The sequence below is a fragment of the Podarcis gaigeae genome (genome assembly GCF_964106915.1).
Source record: "Podarcis gaigeae genome assembly, chromosome: 4".
Classification (NCBI taxonomy): Eukaryota; Metazoa; Chordata; class Lepidosauria; order Squamata; family Lacertidae; genus Podarcis; species Podarcis gaigeae.
The window spans coordinates 54,985,531-55,007,304 of NC_139677.1; the positions used below are offsets into that span (position 1 = coordinate 54,985,531).

The window sequence follows — 21,774 nt, forward strand, 5'->3', positions numbered from 1 at the left end:
TACACAACACTGTAGCATGTGGCTTGACAGTCAAACACACCTAACCAGGATAACTTGAACCGAAAAACAAACAAAACCCACACACCTCCATCTGGAAGAGCCCTAAAAAAAACCAAATCTGAATATTCAGGCTGCATACACACCATACCTTTAAAGCACATTCCTCCCCCTAAAGAATTCTGGCCTGTAGTTTACTCCTCACAGGTTTACAATTCATAGCAACGCTTAACAAACTACAGTTCCCAGAATCCTTTGAGGTGAAGAAATACACTTTGAATGTGCTTTACGGGTATAGTGCATATGCTGTCTCATATGTTTTTTATTTTTCTTCCTGGAACAGCTGAAGCCCAGGTCAAATGACTCAAGTTCTACTAACTCAGCATGAGTAAATCCGGGAAGCCATTTACAGTGCTCACCTGGTTCCACTGCTTCTTGGCCAATTGTTATGAGACTGTCATTGTCACATAAAAGTGTATAACGATGCACCCAGAGAAGCTCTATGTAAACAGTTTTCTAGTTTTTCCGAGAAGAGTATGCGCTCTTAGTCCAATAGTCTACAAATTTTCCTCTCGATGTCTCTGTGTTCAGAGAGAAATGTGTGTCTGTGGTTTCTGTAAGGATTTTGGGAAAATTCAGTTCAGTTCATGTTTACAGGTAGACCTACCTAACCTGCATTTTCTGAAGCCATCTGTGAACCGAAACACAGCAAAGCATCCAAATTTGCCCTTCTCTGAATTTTGCAATGCAGTTATCCAGCCAAGTAATGTGTACAAAAATGCATGTACCGGGATAAAGTCTGTATAAAAATGCATACAGTTGTTCTTTGGAAGCCAAATGCCTTGGCACTCGTACGAGTGCCACAAACCCTGAAGTGAGTGTTCCAGTTTGCGAATGTTATTTGGGAGCCGAACGTCTGGCACGGCTTCTGCAGCTTCCAAATTGCATGCAGGAAGCTCCTGCAGCTAATCAGAAGCCATGCCTTGGTTGCTGAATGTTTTGGAAGTCGAATGGACTTCCAGAACAAATTCTGTTTGACTTCCAAGGTATGACTGTATATTGGTGAAAATAACATTGCATTGAAACATTGCTTTGCAAAAATGTGCACATTAGGCAACATTGCACACAAGCATACATATATCATGAGAAATCTGCTGATGAATTTTCATGAGGACTTTTTTAAAAAACAACAACACACAAACAGATGTGGAAATGTGGAGAACTGAACTGAAAATTGGAAAAATACTAAGAGAACTTAAAATGGCCAGCTGTGCCCACGTCTAGGTTTCAGTTGCCAACATAGTCATTCTTCTTCCAGGGCAGGCAGCTCAAAACTGAGAGTTCTGGTCCATCCTACAGAGATATTTCATCAGAGAAGATTTGTCACCATAGGTGAACCAAGTTGCTATGGAAGAGGTATGACTCCACAAGAAGAGCTGCTGTGGTTCCTAAACAGTTTGTGCACTTCAATTCATAAAGGAAGACTATCAATTCTTTACCAAGTAAGATTTCTTCTCCATTATTGCTCTCAGACCCTCAGCAAGTCTGCTCTTAACAGTGTTGAATTGTTGTCATTCTTATTCACCCCCTTCACCCCAATGTCAGAGGGCAGGTTACACAAATTAAAATACAATGTTAGAAACAGTTTAAAACAATTTACATTCACAGCGATTGCTGTTTGCTCTGCCTTTGCTGATCTCAACTGGGAGATTTTTGATCTTAAATTCAACGTATTTTATATGTGCTTTATATAAATTGCTCTTATGATAATTGTTTTAAAATGTATTTATGCTAGTTTGGTTACATTGTAATGCACCATTACATTACAGGCCATTCCCCTGGAAAAGTACAGTAGAAATATAAAATAAATAAACAGAGGAGGCAGAAAAATGTAGAGCAAATGAAGAAGACTAGTGAATCTTACTTTATTTTCATTTATTTATTTATTGGTGAGATTGCTTCACCAGTAACTTACCATCACCAGTAGCTTACCATCACCACCAGTCTTCCAGCTTGTTTTGTTGTGTGAGTTTTATCAGACTTTTCTGCCCCAACCGTGCCTAATTTGGGCAACTGCTCTGGGACTCAGGGACAGCACACATAGGAAATGTGTAGCTTGTCAGGGAGACACCATTTACACAATTCAATTCACAAATTATCTGAGGGAGAGAGGTTTTATTTGGAAGTCATACTTGCTGAACTTGTGTGAAAAGTTTTTTTAGCCATAAACACATTAATCATCATGGGATATTTTAATGTCAGGCTGCAAATTTGGCTCCGCCTCCAGTTCCCAATAACAGTGAGCAGGCCAGTCACATGTGGTTATCTAGTCACATGCACCAACAAACACCTGAATTTAATGCATACGCTTGAGGCAGATACAAAATTTTGCCTTTGCACGCCCAATTTGGAAGAACTGGTTCTCTCTGTGTGTGTCCCCCACCGCACATATGCCCTAAGCCACATAGTGTTTAATCACTCAACAGTGAACTAATACAGATATATTTGTACTTTGTGCGATTTCAGTGCTCATGAAAACTGCACCAGTGCATTTCCTGTGCCATGAATCACCAGCCTGCCGTTTTCCTACACTACAGATCTCCAGTCAAAATAATCCCTTTACTCATCCCAAGTAAGTGGACGCAGCCCAGTCACGGGTGGCAAACATTTATTTTTCCTTGTAATGAAAGGACGTGAGTAGTTCTACCTGCATTCACCTGCTTGAATGTAGAAGCAATTTCTGGAAACTGTTTTCTCTTTAATAAAAGTCACCGAATATGAGCACTTTTTTTAAAACAGGAAGTTGTTTCTATAAAAGGGCTAGTTTGCTTTTTGCTGAACTGGATTTCACATGATAACAAAGAAGTCACTTTATTTGCTGTGCTTAGACTCATTTGAGGGCAATCTTTCTGTTACATGCAAATGCATATATTTAAAAGCCAGCAGCTAGTTCTTGTGGTAAAAAAGAGTTGTTGTTGTTGTTTTTGTTAAATATTTTTTATTAATTTCCAATTACTAAAATCCAATAACAGCCACATTATCAGTATCAAATTACCATTCATATCCAAATATATATCAATTATAAAGCCAATTATTCAATTTGTGTGACTTCCCATGTGTTGGGTTTTGGGGTGCAAAGTTCTTATTTCTTCCTGCTTCCAAAATCTTGATTAATCCAATTACATTCAGTCCTGATCGTAGTCCTTTATCTACAGAGTCCTTGACTTCCATTCGTTTTGGTTTTTTTTGTTTTTTTTTTGGTAAAAAGCAGTTGAAGAATGAACAGGGGATCAGCTTGTAGAAAAGGGGGTTCTTTAACCATTATCCCTCATTGTTTCTCAATTTCTGCTGCAAACCTTTCCATTTATTTCCCTACTCTTGTTGGGTTCCTGAGGAGCATTCACCCTAAATAGACACAATCTCTTTCCTTGTTCCTTGTAAGAAGGCAAATGTGATTACAGGAAAGGAGAAAGGTTTAAGAGTCAGTGTGCAAGTTCATTGTGGGTGCTTATAACAACGCCCCAAGAGTATGGGAAAAGCAGCCTTGGAGAGGACAATCTTCAGCTGATGAACAACAGTTGAGAGGGGATTGCTTAATTTTTCCCATACAGTCTTTTCCCAACTCCAGGGGATAAATTGATGAGTTACAATGTGGAACTGGTGAGTAAATGAGGATGAACCCCAAATCACCTCTGAAGGTGTTCTCCCTGCTGGAGGTCCATATATTTGTTAACCCTTTTATGTTTACTTTATTCTCTGCTCAAAATCCATACAGACACACATCACACACACAGTTGCTTGTTCTAAAAAAAGGCTTGTAGTTTTCCAGCTAGAACAGGGGCAGGAAACCTTTGGCCTTCTGGAGCCTGAATAGCTCAGTTTGTTAGACTGTGGTGCTGATAATGCCAGGGTCACAGGCTTGATCCCCCTTTTGGTGTTGCTGGACTACAGCTCCCATCAGCCTTCACGTCAGGCCATGCTGCCATGTGAAGGGCAATGCAGTTCAGTAGCACCTGGAGTGCCAAGGCATTAGAAGATGAATACAAAAGCTATTAAAATATAAAGGGGAGCTGAGAAAGGAGGGGGAAAGATGGAGGCATTGCTTTATAAAGGGAGAAAGAAAGGGCTTATCTTGGTCCAAGGTGAGTGTGTACTAGGTAGAACAGTATGCTGGAGGCAAAGAGCTTTCCCATGGTCTTGCATCAAAATTTCAAGCACTCAAAGGTCTTTGCAATCCTTGATTCATTCTCCATTTTAGATCCTTAATGTTGCCATTTTACAGATGGACAACTGTAGGCTGAATGATAAGGACATGTCCAAACTTCGCTGGCTTCAGCTCTGGCACATTTGCCCATTTACATTTGTTCCCATTACTCCCTGCAGTGAAAGAAAGCAGCTTCACTTTGCAAGTACAACAGTGCTGGTGGTGTGGGCAAAGGAAAAGGTGAGCTGTTTTAATCTGCCCTGACCTTTGTGTAATTTCATTGAAGAGTTCTTTGTACAGAATTGCTTAGTGTTGCATGTGCAGCAGACTCACCCTAGCACATGGCACACTTCCTTTCTTGTTTTGTTTGCCTGGAATCCTTTCTCCACCTGGAAATCTGTGTCTCTGTGTCACCTTCCTCTTCATGGAACTGCATTACCACCTGTTTATAAGCTCCTCCCCTGTGCACTCATAGTATGAGTTTGGCCACTCGTACCCAGACGACAGGTCCCTCCCAGCAAACACGGTGTGATGGTGTGGATTCCCAACACCCAGACCTCAGGCTTCTTCACAGCCATGCTCAGAGAGAGAGCCTGATTCACAGCATCCAGGTAGCAGGCTCCCTCCTTCACACAGCTTGGTGAGTTTGCATGTTTTCCTGTTTGCTTGTCAGCCTTTTTGTTCCTCCAGATAGGCTGACACCCTTGCTTAAAATCATCTTCTTGTTCAGACACATACATCTTTTCTTTCTGTACTTCTTCATCTTGGGCAAAAGGTGGCACCTGCTCCGCTGTGCCTTTTTTCCCCTCAGGCAGTTTTATATTGTGAAACAAAATTCCCATGTGAAGCGGGAAGAGTGGGAAGAACCCTTGTTTCAAAGAACCTTACTACTTGAAACAAGAAGTGGATTACAAATAAATAAATACATTTATATTTACTTTACATATCATTTCCATAGACTGCTTGACACTTTACAATTTGAGTACCGAATTTCAGCTCAGTGTACCTGTAGGCATAAAGGTAGCATTGCCAGGATTTTTTGTTTTGTTTTGTTGTAGCTGGGGTGCTCTGTCTGGGAACTGGAATGATAACAGGCAAACATTTTTGATAGTATAATAACTCCCCTCTCAAAATTCCTATATACCCATTTGGAAACAAGTGTGAGTTTAAAAAATGGAATTATTTGGTATGAAAATATTAAAGTTTAATTTTAGAAATAGGTGTGGCATTTAGAAATAGGTGTTATCATTGTGTTACTTGGAACACAGATTCAAAGGCGCCCATAACTTGTATACTGAAGATTGGGGGGGTAGGGAGTTGGAGACACAAGGGAGTTTGTTTGTGCCCTCAGGTTGTTCGGAAGTTGTTCAGCACTCCCTAAAAGTTCAGTGTAGTTAATTTCCAGGAAACTGGACCATCTTCACATAAGCAGATAAAATAACAACGGAGTTCATAATGTTACAATTATCAAGCTTTACAAGGGAGTGGTTACAATGGCAGCATGCAATGGACACTGTTAGATGTGGTAATAGCACGTATTTTTAATGAGATGCTAGTGGAAATTAAGTTGATGTAGCTAGCAGTTCCATGGGCTCCCTTGGGACTGAGCATATCCCATTCACTCTCTATGGTCTTCTAGTTACAGAAGTCTGTTACATTCTCTCCTTGTCCTGTAAAGAGCAGGTACACACAGTTGAAAACATTCACAATTTACATGTGGCTTAAACAAAATAGCAAGTAACAAGCAGTATTTATGAAGAGTTATGATCAATTTTATGTAACACTGATACCAAGAGTATGATGTGATCCTGGGGCTTGAACACAAAGGTACTCAGGTGAGCATATGGCACCTGCAATGTTGTTGAACTCAGTAAAAACAAAAACCCATTTTCGACACTATGCACCCAGTCCAACCCTAACATGACAAACACCCCCCCCCCAAGGAATGTGGGGTGCCTAATATTTAGAATAGCAGAAGTTGGGAATGGAAGCTGACAGATTAGAATGTGAATAGCATGGCCGTTTCAAAGGAACTGCTGCCACAAACCTTCACCCCCCCTCCCAACAGTGGCATAGCTAGCTGCTCCAGCACCCAGAGAAGCAGGGGCGGGGCAATACGCGCACTGGGGTGGCGCGGCGAGCTGCCCATGGAGTCTGCCTGGTGGATGTAAGTCCCACACTGCCATTTTGGGCAGGAGAGACCAGGAGTCCCAGGAGAGACACATGGCTTGGGCACACTGCAGGCCAGGCCCCGCGGTAAGTGCCACCCCCCGCGGTGTCCATTCCACTTCCAAAGTGTTCAAAAACCAAAGTGCAGCTACTGATTGGCTGATTGGAAGCTCCCACAGCCAATCGGAAGCTGCAGAAGCTTCTGGGTTTTGATCGTTCTGTGGGGAGCCAAAACTTTTGAGAACTAGGCTGTTTGAAAACCAAGGCACTACCATATTCTTAACAAGATAAGTTTTCAATTGTTTCCTAAAAGCAAAAATGCTAGGTCCTTGTCTGAGCTCAACTGGAAGCTGATTTCATAGAGCTGGAGCTACAATGCTAAAGATCCAGTTTCTTTTTGATATCAGCCATACCTTCAGGCTATACAGAACATTTAGCAATTCCCCATAAAAGGGATGAAATTGCGACTCAGAGGTCTATGGGGCAAGGCTCCAATTGGCTAATTAGATCAGTTCTCTTTAAAATGTGGACCAAATACATTTCTCCTCCCGTGAACTGGCTATCACTGGCCAAGACTATTTCAGTGTATTGAGAATGTCCTTAGCCTGCAGCCATACATCTGGAATAAGCCCCACCCTCTATAATCTGGGAATGCTGCTAACAAGAGTGCCTAAACATACAGTACCTACTTACTGGAATCAATTTGTGTGTGTTTTCTGCTTGGAGTGAGTTCAGATGCCATCTAACTTTCCAAATGATGAATATATTCCAAACTCAATGCTAATTTCCTCTTTCCCCCTCACAACAGAGATATGGAAACACATTCCATGTCCATCCCTTAACATTTAAATCAGGAAATTGTATGTGACAGAGTTACTCTGTGTTTCCATAACTATAAGCACATTAAGACCTGCTGTCGGCTAGCTCATAGCTTTCCCCACAATAAAGCCACACTGAATTACAAACAGTACCTGTTTTCAAAATTTAGGACATGTTTTGTTGGCGACCATGTAGTTTTCTTAAAAAATAATAATTCTGAAACTATACTAAAGCATGCCACTGTCAGTGGTTTGATACCCCAACATTGTATAAATGAATGATTGGACTCATTAGTTGAAAAAGATTCATCGCATAACTTGTAAAAAAAGGTAAAGGACCCCTGGACAGCTAAGTCCAGTCAAAGGCGACTATGAGGTTGTGGCACTCATCTCGCTTTCAGGCCGAGGGAGCTGGCGTTTGTCCACAGACAGCTTTCCGGGTCATGTGGCCAGCATAACTAAACTACTTCTGGCACAACTTGTATTATATCCCTGTTAACCTAAATCAGAGCAACATGGGAAATTGGTTTATACCAAGCCATTTTTAATAAACAGCTTAAAGGCAGGGCCGGCCCTACTATTAGGCAGAGTGTGACAGCTGCCTCAGGCAGTAGTTGCCAGGCCATTCCCCCTCTGAAGAGGCTGGTCCTTTAGGGGAAATCTGGCACTGCCGCAACAACCCCAACCTGCCCACAACCAGCCCTCTTTTCCTAGCTTCTTACTTACAAGCAGTCAGAGGGTGGCCATGCCTGTGGTGGGCTCTGGCTTCATCTTCTACTGTTGGGCTCCCTGTCTTCTACCCTACCAGTACCAATGGGCACCAGTCTCCATGGTTCTTCCTGAGTCCCCTAAGCTAGACTGCTGTGCACTTCAAAACCTAGCCTATGGTGAAGGATGCTGCCCCTTTGATAGTGTTGAAGTAAAGTTCAATTGGCCGTCCTGTCAGAATCTGGGGGCGCCATCTTGGATTTTGCCTCAGACATCAAAACAGCTTGGGCCAGCCCTCCTTAGAGGTTTTATTAGAAATGCTGTAAATAGAAATAAGTCACACCACTGGGCCACCTAGCTCAGTACTGGCACCACCCAGCAGCAGCTCTCCAAAGTTTTAGGCAAGAGTCTTTATTATTCATATCTGAGACTTTCTGCACACAGATATTGTGCTTTCCCACTTAGCAATGGATCCACCCAGACATGCCTCCTGTCCAAAAACCAACCTGTCAGAACAATTTCTCTTCAAAAAAAAAATTGACTTATTTCTTAATGCTCATGTAATAAAGAGACATTGTGAAAGGGATTTCACAATTGCAACAGGGTGAGATTTCATTCTTCAAGCTACAATAACTTGAATCAGCACTCTTTCCACGTGACGGAGATTTCCCAGTGTAAAGGTCACTATATGGAACATTCTGTTATATGCAGTTCCATTATTGCCATTTTACAGTTTCAAATATGCAGCCATGTAGGCTGCAGTTTGAATCAGAAGAGTAGCATGAAGGGAGAAGAGCTTCTTAACCCTTTGCCCTGGAAATTTCTGCCAAAGATTACCCCAAAATGCATTCTTCCCCCCCTCCCCCGGTTAGGGGAAATGGGCCAGTTTTCAGCAAGAAAACAGCAAGGTGGTAAGGCCCTCTCTGTGTGCCAATTTTGGTCTTAAAACTGCAGCCACAGCGCTTGCCTTGTTTAGGAAGAGATAAAAGCATAGTCCTGTGTGGAATATTTTCTTCTAGTATCTGTCAAGATAAGGGGTCCAGAAGCTGGACCCTCTCCCAAGAAAACCCACACCAAAAATAGAAAACATACAAAACTTTGTTTGGGCTGATTACACACAAACTAAAATAAAACATCAACTAGGGTTAGGGCTTTGGAGCAAGATGCAAGACACACAGGCACAAACTTTTTTAAAAAACCTGGTACTCAGCTAACCCCCACCCCACCCCATGGAGGGGGCCGGAAGGTTTTATCGTAGATCACCCTGTGACTTCTTATCTAGTGTTGATCTCCTGACCTACAGGTGAAACTCAAGAGTCCAGCTACGTGCCCAAAGCATGAGCAGAGAGCTAAGGAGAGTTGCTTTCAAGATAAGACCAAGGCCACAACCATCTCCAGCTTTCTTAACCAGTTAAGCACCAAACTTTGACAATATCCATAGCAAAAAATGGCAATGCCCCTCTGAAGAGGAAAGAAAGTGTACTGCAACCACAATTTAATGAAGGTTATCTGCCCTGTAGTTCCTTGGCAGTTCCTCTCTGTTGTGTTCCTTGGCAGTTTAATCTATTGATTTGTGGAGCAGGCAATGCTTTATATGTCCTACCTCTCATTATTAACAACAGCACCCAAATCCCATCCTCTTTCTTCTGTGCACACACAGAGAGTGTCAAAGGCTTGAGACCACACAATACATGGCATAGTGCCATAGATTACAAGGCTTGACTAAATGCTCAAGGACTCAGAATTGAAATTCTAAGGTTCCAGTGACTGCATAAGTGCTCGACTCCCTGAGCCAAAGTTAGCTAGCTCCTTGTGACATTAGAGCACCTAAGCCAGTGACATTCAGAAGGGCCTCTGCTACCAAAGAGGTTATTGTGACATCAATAAATTGCATCATGAAAGGTGGGCAAGCAGAAATGACAGAGGTAGAGGAAGAAAATACAAAAGGAGGAATGGGGACAAGTTAATGCCAGTCAGGAGGGAGATCTTGGGTATTTCCAGACAGGAGCTCTATATTGCAAATTGGTCATACAGATCCAGTTTTTCTCTGTGTGCGACTGACACATTAATTTCCTCAGATTAAAGGTCCTCCCCCAAAGCCATGGATGTTCATTGCTATTCCATCACTTGCCATCCACACCAGTGGGCAGAGCTCAGTGGAATGTATTTAAGCTGTGTTGTTTAGCTCCTCCCCTAAGTCACACCTCTCCTGCCCTGCACAAAGTTCTTTTTTCCACTCTGGGCATGCATTAGTAATTCCGTATCTGTGCATGTGTGCCTTTAAAAAAATTACTGGAAGTGCACAAGACTTAGCTGTCATGTTTCATAGTAGGCAAAATGGATGCTTCTGTTTTGGAACAATATCCATGTCAATGTGCCTTTTAATTTTAATTTAATATTGAGGTCAAAAAATTGCAGCAGCAATGCGGTACCAAAATTATATTAAAGAGGTCTTCTGCAAGACCACCATAATGAAATGTTTTTTTAATAAAGTCTTATATGCATATTGCAATTACAATCTCTGGGATAATTCCCAACATTTGCTGTGTGGAAATCTTGAGAGAATAGCTCCTCTGAACTGGGTTGTTAGAATTCAGATGTGCCTTCAGCATGCAGCATCAATGGAAATCTTCAAGTTATTATTAATTTATTAATTTATTAATTTATTAATTATTATTTATACCCCGCTCATCTGGCTGGGTTTCCCCAGTTGTCACAAAGTAGAAGAGGCAGAATTTTAGGCTGGTTGGAGAGGATCATTGGATCTGTTATGTTGAGCAGAATACATACTGAGAGAGAGAAAAGCCGTATATGTTGAGGGCTTTATTTTTCTTCCACTAAAAAGGGAATATTGGAAGTAATAGCTTTAGCTATCATTATACAAGGAGTGCATTTTGGTGCATTTTAGTGCAAATGGCATTTCATTCGGTAAAGGTAAGTATTTCATCTGGTCTTTGGTTCATGGGATTTCATTACGAAAAGGCCTCTGAGAACCTGATTTCTCATTCAAAATACAGTATGATGACATCTCTTTTTTACAAATAAAAAGGTCCGTTTATATACTATTTATATATAATTATTTCCATATTTTGTTTTTAACATGTTTCCCCTCCCAATTTTCTTCTTCTTCTTCTAGAAATCAGAATTTAAGGAAGGAGTTCTTCGCAGGACAATGGCACTGGTGTCCAACAACACAGCATTAAACTACCTCCTTTCAAAACTGCTAGAAGACTATGAAAGCAAACCCAGCCACCCGACAGCTGCACCAGTCGTTGCAACAAATGACCATCTGGAAGTCATCTACATACTGCTATTGCTTGGCTTCTTTGGCTTCTTCACATTCGGAATAATGATGAGCTACATCCGCTCCAAAAAGCTTGAACATTCAAATGACCCGTACAATGTGTACATTGCCACAGACATTTGGCGGAAGAAGGACAAGGCCAGCTTGAAAGCCAAGGTGATGGAAAATTATAAATCAAGCTTCGTCTTGGAAAACCAGCATGCTGTAGAACAGCCCACCAGTCACATTCCTGAAGTGAACCCTTCCTAGCCAATGGGCAGCTAATCTTACAGGCATCATACTGAATTTTCCAAAACTGTGAAAGTAAGCAGTTTGTGGCCTATATTTACCCATTTTAAGGAGAAAAGTACATCCCCTGCCGTTTCAGGGCTGGATTTAGGTTTGATAAGGCCCTAAGCCACTGAAGGTAATGGGGCCTTTTATATGTCCAGCTGTCCTTTGTCAACAACAAATTGTCACTGTTTTTTTGTGTTGAATATATGCTATATGGTAATTTATGGACCTAATAGGTATCTAAAGCCATTTGCACATAACAAAGATCATCGGAGCCTACACAACACAAAACACTGTTGCTGTATGTAGGTTTTATTTTATTTGTTTTTATCTTATATTTTGGAAATGTACATCCAGTTTTCTTTCTTTTAAATTTTTGGGGGGCCCCAAGAGAGTGGGGCCCTAAGCTTGTTTAGCTTATACGTAAATCCGGCACAGCCTCTGTTCAACCCCCTTAGAATAATGAGAAAAGTGCACCTGCAGCATTTAGAAATCCAGTGCATTTTGGAAGACTATTCTGTACTGGCAGGTGCTGCTTCCAGCTTGAGAATCAAGCTGTTGAAGGAGATATATGCTGCCTGTGATCTACTTCCACCATAAGGAAGGAATTCCACAAGGAATTTGGGCAAAAAAGAAGAAGAAGTAAATTAAGCCTCATTCCACAAACATATTCTTAACACCAACAGGAAAATTTAACTACAGACCAGAAATGTTGTTTTGATTTCACATGGGGTTAGGTATTTCCTTCCAACCTACTGTAAACAAGTTACTGGTCCTTATGGGATGGAAGATGACAAGTCAGTTTAATGTAATGCTAGCCACATTATTTCCTTGTGTGCAACAAGGCACCCCAAACTGGCTGGCTTTTAGCCACTTCATACTGGTGACTTGGGGAAGGTGTTTACTTTGGTGCAGCAATTAGAAATAGCTGCGAGTGACTGCGCAACTTCAAAGAAGGCAGCCGGGTTTGGATGGGGGGGGACGACAAAGATACACTGCTAATGCTAGGATGATTCTGGATAAAATGCATCAATAGGTGGCACCCTAGAGCAAATGAACCTACATAAAAGTATTCTGGAAGCCAATGGCTCGACAGAGCATTTCTTTTCCATTCTTGAAGCTCTATTGTTTCCTTGCTTTTGTTTTTGAAAGCTCTTTACCATAAAGCCTTGTCTCTCTACATTTAATCGTTGCTTCTTGAAACTTTATTTCCCCCTGCTAACTTCTTTAGTATTGGTACTCCCCTCTGTTAATTCTATCTGCCTATGTGTGAAATATGTTTAATTCTGGTACTTTCTTTTCATTCCTTAAAGAAATCATTCTGCATCCTAGTTCTAAAGTTGTGTCTCTCAAAATGCAATGTATTTTAGAACCTAGACATTATTGTGTTAAATCAGATAGATAAATTACATAGTTCACATCCATTCAAATCAGTGAGAAACTTGCTGTGAAAATCCATAGGATGCAAATTGCAGAAAAAAGACCTATTACAGATCAGTAGTCCCCCCCCCAACAGTGGAGTAGCGTGGGGGTGCAGGGGGGCCGGCCACACCGGGCGCAACATCTGGGGGTTAGGGTTAGGGGGTGCAAATCCACGGGTTAGGGGGCACAAATTACTTGCCTTGCCCCGGGTGCTGACAACCCACGCTACGCCACTGCCCCCCAAATATATGACGCTGATTCCCATTATTAATTTACACAGCTGCTCTTCTCAAATAATGTGTTTTCTCTTCAGTATTAATTATTTCCATTGAATGTGCCTGTAATTTCTGGTTATTATATAACTTTTGTATTATTTTAAACCAACGATTTCCTTTATTTTTAAAAAGGAAGATTATACCTACAATTCCTCTATAGAGGAACACCTCACTGTGGGGAGGGGCGGTTAATGTTGTGGTATGATACTATATTATTAGGGTTGCAAGTGACCTGAAAAAATGGCCTAGACTGTTGTGCTTTTTGCCAGAATATGATTTGCAGAAATCAACAGGTAAACCTTACCTGATATGGAGGTAAATATGATCACCTTCCAATGATTACTGATTAAAAATGCTATAAAAGGCACAACTGCTAAAAATGGCACCTCTCTTTGCCATAAGTTTAGAGTGTTTTCTGTGCAATTGTAATTCTTCTTTATTAATGTGTAAATTTTCTTTATAAAATTTAATAAAGTGTTAATAGCACATATGTATCACATGTGTATCTTGATAATATTCCACATCATGGCAAAGCCATTCTGATTATCTAAAACTAAAGATTTTAGTGAACAAAATGCCTAGTTTTTGTTTTGTTATAAATCTATAGTTTAATGCTTGTCCATTCAAAACATATTGTTTGTGCAATTAGTTTGCCAAAGAAATAGAATGCTTTTAGGTATTTGCTCCTTACTTGTACATGGCATGTAATGCAGCCACTGTGGGGAAGGCTAGGATAAGAGGCCTTTTCTTTAGGGGCAAGCCAAGCCAAGCAGGGTGCTCTTCGTTCCCCATAATTACCTTTGCAATAATCTTACACTTTTTTCAAAGGCATCCAATATGATTTTGGCATGTTTTGCTATTCATTATAGAATTGCTCACTAATCTTGTGTAGTAGAAGCAGTCCATTCTGTTTGTTTAACTACAGTGAAAAACTCACCAAGCAATGGTTCATCATTGATTCCCAATAGAAGCTTTTTTGGGGGGATGGGGGGTTAAAATTGAATTTTACTGGCACTTTTACAGGAAATAAAATATATATATCTAGGTACCAAGAGAGTAATTTACAATCAAACTCACAGTGTGGTGTAACAGCTAGATGAATGGGTTTCAGGTAATTCAGATCCTGCCCAATTTTGAAGCTTAGCCTTATGGAAGTTATTGAACATGGGATACAAGCCTGAAGTGTATTGTAATGCAATGAGCCTTATGCTTTTGATGAGGAGTGTTTCCTGGCCACAAAACTCACCCTGCAACCATTTGCAGCTCAAGGTATTAGCAATGACATTAGCATTACTAACCTCAAAGTTTCATTTCTTACACATAAACTTGGTTTTTAAAACATGAGTCATTATCATACCCGGACTATTTTGTTCATTGCAATGCTATGATAAGAGCTCTGTTTATCTCTCCAGCCAGCCAGCCACAGGCCGTGAATGACAGCAGAAAAAAAGTAAACATAGAAAGAGTATAAAGTGTTGGTTGACACTGAATGTATTTATAGTAGTGTTGACATGCCCAAAGTGTAAGGAAAATGACTTTTGTGTCTAGCAATGTAGAATTCTCTGTATGCAAAGACATCTCTTCAGGTCTGCAATGTAAGGAATGGGTTTTAGTTTTGCAGGAGCACCACCTGGTGGTTACATGATGGACTAAGGGCTTCATATGACATCATCATAATCAAAAAATGTCTTAAGGCATTGCTGTTGGGAACAGGATGTGAGGCATAGGATGTGGACCACACTGCTTCTTGGTATTGGAGTCATAATGAAAACATGCTAACCCCTTCCTATATTACACCTGAGTTTTCATTATAGGCTGGGTGCACACTGTGCCTTGGTAAATGATGCAGAATGTTTTTAAAGATAAAATGACCAAATATGTTTCCGTAATACCGTATTATCCAAAATGCTTTTTGAGAGAAAATGCAAGGCATAGCTAAATCAAGCTTGTAATAGCATGGCCGCAGACGGTATTTAACAATAAGAAAACGCTAATGAGAAAATGCTAATAAAGTTTTCATTTCACTTCTTCAGCCTCTCCCAATGCAGTGTACATGAACACACATGGACAGACACACAAGCAATCTTTATTTTACAAGATGTCATACATCAAAATTAGTTGCAGGGGACCTTCAAACATTTCAGAGGTTTGCTTTCCGACTCTAGGAAAGAAGCATGTGGAGGATGCACATAAACCTTAACATCGTCCTCTAACATTGGTGGACACAGGGAGAAAGCTAGAAAGAGAATTTGCAGTTTTATGGGTGAAACTAATCCTATACACACTTTCTTGGAAGTAGGAGTCTTTTACCCCAATGGCTGGTATTCAACTGCAATATACACTAAAGTAGTATCATGCCATTTTAAATAGCCATGGCTTCCCCCAAAGCATCCTAGGGACCACAGTTTGAAGTGGTATGATACTGCTTTGATTGCACAGTGCAGATGCAGCTTAAGTTTTACTCAAAGCAGACCTATTGAAATGAATGGAACTAACTTAGTTATGTTTCATAATTTCAATGTGTCTTTCCTGAATAAAACTTAGGTGAATGCTACCCAATGAGACTTACCCCAAGTAGAAATGCATAGGATTGCACTTCAAATTTTGGCTGTAAATATTCCCATCAGCCTCAGCCAGCATGGCCAAAGGTCAGGGAGGATGGGAGTTGTAGTCTAGTGATATCTGGAGGGTCAACATTTCCCCACCTCTAAAATAAAACATAGGTGGAGGTATTCCTAGTACTACTATGACACATTTCCAGTGAATGATACTTTGTTCTCCAAGATGCATTTATCCTTAGTTCCAGTAGCAGCCGATGAGGTGGTGTAGGTGGGGCTTACCAAGAGGGAGATGGCAGAGGTGAAACATGGGGTGGCACATCGTGGCAGCAGCAAGGCCTTGCAGAGCCAGGCAGAGGCCTGGGCCAGGTAGATAATGTGCCCCCCCCCTATATATTTTTTTACCCTGGGAATAACTGAAGTCATAAATAAGTAAGTATATGAATAATTTTCACAAAAGTTATGCTGACAAATAATTTTATTTCAAGGCTTGAACCATATCTGCATATAAAGACAAAATGGAAAATATAGATATACAATAGTGCTTTTTAAAAATACATAGGGAAAAGGATTATTTTAAGTATTTACATTTAAAAATGCTTTCCTAGCTTTCTTTTCTGCGAATTCTTGAATTATGCAGGAAAAATCAAGCAACTTCGTCTTATCGTGGTTTATGTTTATGTTTATGATTGCTAAACCATTTAGGCGTTCTTGAGCCATTGTTGATGGAAAGAAAGACTGCCAGCCATGGCCCCAGGGAATCTGCCCACCTCCCCTCTCGGTATTCCCTAATAACCCCCTATGATTTTGAGAAGCCAGGATAGTAATGGTGCCCCACCCTCACCGGCTACGGCTGCCGCTGCTTCTTAGTTCATGGCTCTTTCTGTCTCTCTCCTCACCCAAAACTACAGGGTCTTCCCCACCACCATTCCATTTATTTATTTGGTGCCATACTTGTGCATGGTGTTCTACAGAGGCCAAGCGTACAGGTCCTGCCACCAGGAGCTTACAAGCTAAAATTCGACACACAGGGAAAACAGGGGAGAGAAGTCGGGTGGCCGGATGCAAAGAAAGAGAGTGCTTCTGTACCTATAATAGCTGTGTTCTGCCTGGACACTGAGGTCCAGTGCCAAGGGCCTTCTGGCGGTTCCCTTGCTGCGAGAAGCCAAGTTACAGGGAACCAGGCAAAGGACCTTCTCAGTAGTAGCACCCACCCTGTGGGACACCCTCCCACCAGATGTCAAAGAGAAAAACAACTACCAGACGTTTAGAAGACATCTGAAGGCAGCCCTGTTTAGGGAAGCTTTTAATGTTTAATAGATTATTGTAGTTTAATATTCTGTTGGTAGCCGCCCAGAGTGGCTGGGAAAACCCAGCCAGATGGGTGGGGTATAAATAATAAATTATTATTATTATTATTATCAAAGGTGCGGGAGTCCTGTCCTCTTTTGCATCTGGCCAACCTAGAGGAAGTGGAGTACTGGGGAAATGGGGGAACTAAATGTGAGTTGCATGAGGAGCTTTTTTTCCCCAGCCGGAACTCGCTGCAACTCTGTTCTGGCACCTCTCAGGTGGGCACTATTGCCACTGTAAGAGAACAAGGGAGGAATTCATGGTGAGTTCTGGCAGCTCTTAAGGTTTAGTTACAGACTGAGTTACAGCAGTGCATAGGAGCATTCATACTTGTTTTATTATTATTATTATTATTATTATTATTATTATTATTACTATTATTACTATTATTACTATTATTACTATTATTACTATTAGTATTATTATTACTCCTACTACTAGTATTTATTGGCTGTCTTATCCACCCTTCACCATAAGGTCTCAGGATGGGTTACAACAATATAAGATTGAAATCAGTTAGAACAATTTGCCATTCAAACAATGGGGTGGGTCCTAAAATTATATGTCTCAGGTGCCAACGGTCAGGACAAAGAGGAGGTGTGCCTTCTCACGATGAAAGCTACACAATGAAGGTGCCAGACACACTTCTGTGGGGAGGGAATTCCACAGCTCTCATTAGTCCCTGCTTCTTAGAAGGGTGGGAGGGGGAAGGGCGTCTCCTTCAAGGTTATCTCCCATTAAAACACTATTTCCTAACTGGAAGCTTCCATTGAGAAAATGCCTGCCAGTCATTCTGATGTCCAATTTGCAGCACGGTTAGCCAGAGCTGATATGACCATTATCCATCACCGAGAGAAGTCAGCAGAGAAGGGTGAAGCATTCCTGAACCTCTCTCTCTAGTGAACTACGAAAACATATGTCAACCTCCACAACACACACACCTGTGACATTTTTAGAGTCTTTATAAGGGTTGACACTATTCTTCTGTTTCTGTTTGTCTGAATAGCACAAAACAGCAAGTGACATTTCTCTGGCATGGTACAAGGATATTTCTGACTTAACTGCATGTAGCTGTTCATCATGGGACTCTGCCCTTTGTATAAGAAATTTAATAGACCTCTTTTTATATTTATTTACATTTATATTGCCATTCCCAGTATGACTGACTAGAAGAAAGCAGTTAACAATAAAATGGCAAAACGACTGCCATTAAAGCAATGACATAAAAACAGTACGGAGTAAAAACATAATATCACAGCAGCAGCATAAGAAGAAAAGAAAGGACTGCCCTAAAAACACAGTCAGAATGAAAATGCCTTGGGAAATAATTAAAAAATTGGGTCTTCGCTTGGTTTTGAAAAGTTTGGGAGACTTTGTACCAGGCATGCTTCCATACAGCATCACAATGAAAAGTGGTCATCTCCCTCGTTGCTGCAGAGAAGGGCGTCCAGATTCACATGAGAGAAAACATTCCTTCAAGTATCTAGATCCCAGTCTCTGTAAAGGTAAAAGGCAAAGGACCTCTGGACGGTTAAGTCCTGAGAAATGCGACTATAGGGTGTGGCACTCATCTTACTTTTCAGGCTGAGGGAGCCGGCGTTTGTACACAGACAGCTTTCCGGCTCATGTGGTCAAGCATGACTACGCCGCTTCTGGCGCAATTAAACACCATGACAGAAGCCAGAGCAGCGCATGGAAATGCCATTTACCTTCCCGCCACAGCGGTACCTATTTATCTACTTGCACTGCTGTGATTTCGAACTGCCAGGTTGGCAGGAGCAAGAACAGAGCAACAGCTAAGCGCCAGCCACACCCCTCCAGTCTCTGTAGTACTGGCAGACTCCAGCCCTTGGAAATGGAGCAGCAACCAAATAAGATGTTTCAAAATAGTAAGGGATGTTCCCATCGGCTGATGCTAGTGAGCAACCTAGCAGTTGTATTCTGAACTAATGGAAGTTTCAATCAGTCTTCAAAAACATCCCACAAAATAACACATTACTAAATTTTGAAGTTATCATAGTATGGGAAACTGTGGCCAGGCTATCCAGACGAGATTGCCATTGGCCACACTCCATCTTTGGAGGCCTCTTAGGCCTTCAGTTAATAATGCAGAATCTATCAGCACCACCAGAATGCACACCTACTAGTTTTTTTTAGCAACCCCATCCAGAAAAGGTAGATGACAACCACCTCAGATAAATGATCCCACCTATGCTGTTTACATGCCAAAATAGTATCCAAAGAGCTTGCAAGTCTAAAATTCACTTTAATAGGAGCATTTTCGCCTCTGCAAACTGAGGGTGCAAGGGGTCCAGTCCAGATAAGACCACAACTGGGGAAAAGAGCTATTGCTCCCAAACCATATAATAGGGTCACAATCCAAATTGAGTCCCTGACCCCCATGCAAGCCCTCTATTTTAAGGCACAGATATATAACTAACAGTAAGAGTCAGTTGTCCTCTTCATGTGTTCAAAAATAGATCTGTGGAGACAAAGTGTAGTGGCAGTCTGCATGTGCTGCACTGGGCCCCAACTTTCCTGTACATGCCAGGCGTACTTGTCCTAACCCTACCTTTCCTTCATTAAGCAGGAAGGGCAGGAAAGTTCTTCTAACAAAGTTTGGCTGAACATGCTTAGATGCCTCCTTGTGATCAGGAACTCAGGCAACAATTCAATGGGAAGGTCTGAGGCTGAGCTGACGGGCGTAGGAATGTTAAAGGTGATGCCAACAGATGGATGCCCATTCAGTGTACAAACTTCATTCCGACACATGTTTATTTAAGTGTGTGAGAAGGGCTTGTTTAAAGGCTTATTTTGTGGCAACATTTGTGGTGAAGAAATACTCACCTGCCAGCATTGCATCTGCAGAATGCTAACCATCCAGAGAGTCCATGTATCCTGCAGCAATTTGTCTCCTGGTGCAATTCGTTTGCAGAATGTTTTGCATATAGGATCACAAACAACCTCACTTGAACTCCTATTAATAACAGAATCTGTGGCCTCCTTAGCCTCTTCTAGCTACAATTGCTTGAATGAGTTTTAGGGCACTGTCAGGAATGTGGCCCCCCAGAGCACAGGGGATGAGTTAGACTCAGATATTGTGGGAAAATGATTGCTTGTACATAAGAGCATGAGCAAAGTTCTTATTATTGCAGGGTGATTTCATAGCTAAAAGCATCCTTGGAGCATGATCAACGCGTGAATAGCTCGTGCTGTCCCAAATGATTGGTCCACGTAACATGGTCCACGTAACATCGTCTACGTGGTCTAGTGCGATGGCCCTTATCTGCTGGCTGAGAACAAGTTGCATTCCTTGTATTTTGTATCTTTCTGACTTTACACAATAAAGGCTGTGCTGCAGTAGCTCTAGAGCAGCCAGATTTTCTGCAACCCATCTTGGTGTGAGACTGATTATTTACGGATGGCGAGCAGGTTCTCGTCAAGATATTGAACTAGGAAACAACTCTGCAGATGAGAACTGCCTGTCAGAATCAAGAAAGGGCAGTTAAACTCCCCTTTTTTGGAGAAGACTCTATTAACTGTCAAGGAGAGGAAGAGTTGGAAGGCAGCCAAGGTGTCGCTAGGCAATCAGCAGATAAGCAGTGGTCTGAATCTGGGTTGAGTGAGAATGAGGAGGAGGGGGGAGGTCTGCCTCTCAGTCCCCGATCCAGGCATTTGGATAAAATCAGAAGGCAACAGAAGAGCAAGAGGGGAAAGGCAGGAGTCTGGCGTCCTTCCTGTTGTGGGAGGAGCGAAACTTCACACTGACCAACAAACATAAATGAGATCAGACGAGGAGCCGGGCTCTGGATGTGTCTTTTTGTAAATAAGCCTACATAAAAACTGCCAGAGTCAATTACTTCTTATCAGAGCTTGCTTGTCTGCCAGAGATCATTACAGGCACATTGTCAATTTGCACCTCCTGTTTCCCTATTATGGTAGGGGCATCCGCATGATGTCCTCCTCATCTCAGTATTGTCCCAGACACCCCCACAGCCTTTAAATGTAGAGTTTTTCCAATCTTGGCAGTTTCAGACATCCCCACTCAGGGGCCAAACTGAGATTGGCCTGTGGGCTGGAGGTTCCTACCCATGCTATAAAGTTTATATCCAGAGATAACTGTGTCCCATTGGTTTTCTCCATTCCAGCAGGTCTCAGTTACACCCATTGCATTGCAGCAATGCTATTTATTAAGACCCAGCACTCAAAATTGCCCATTTTGCCTTGGAGGCCTCTAGCATTAGCATATAAATACTTGTGCAGTATCTCTGACACTCATGATTTGACCTGCAATATTTTGTCCTCTCTGAATTGCTATCCCAAGCCCTTGCTCTCACAATGCCTATTTCTAATCCTCCCCCTTTTAAATTATCGTGAATTTCTTTTCACCTACATCTTCATCCCAGAGGCGAGTTTGTTCCAAACTGGCCCTATTCAGCATGTCAGCTTTCCCCCACAATCAGTTTAAAAGCAGCTCTGCAACCTTTTTTATTTGAAGCATCAACATTCTGGTTCCATCCCAGTTCCAGTGGAGCCTAGCTTGTCCCAAAATATTCCCCAGTGCTGAACAAATCCAAACCCCTCCTCCTGATACCATCGTTTCAGTCATATATTCAGACTACACAGCTACAGTATGCCTGTCTAGCTTTTTTAAATAAAAAATAAAAAAATTATTAACCGGCCAATCAAATCA

At 41.6% G+C, this 21,774-nt stretch overlaps 3 protein-coding genes across 5 annotated transcripts in view; 1 reads left to right on the top strand and 2 right to left on the bottom strand.

The window, feature by feature from the left end:
* The window catches only part of KCNE2 (potassium voltage-gated channel subfamily E regulatory subunit 2), a 220,475-nt gene that overhangs the window by 151,981 nt on the left and 46,720 nt on the right, over positions 1 to 21,774 (bottom strand). The gene's annotated exons all lie outside the window — the stretch shown is intronic.
* CLIC6 (chloride intracellular channel 6) overlaps positions 1 to 21,774 on the bottom strand; it is a 132,020-nt gene that overhangs the window by 81,504 nt on the left and 28,742 nt on the right. The gene's annotated exons all lie outside the window — the stretch shown is intronic.
* On the top strand, positions 1,198 to 11,503 carry KCNE1 (potassium voltage-gated channel subfamily E regulatory subunit 1). The gene is made up of 4 exons (XM_083735117.1): positions 1,198 to 1,499; positions 2,524 to 2,629; positions 4,381 to 4,441; positions 11,033 to 11,503. Coding segments are annotated over exons 1-4 (585 nt in total). The 5' UTR covers positions 1,198 to 1,498; the 3' UTR covers positions 11,450 to 11,503.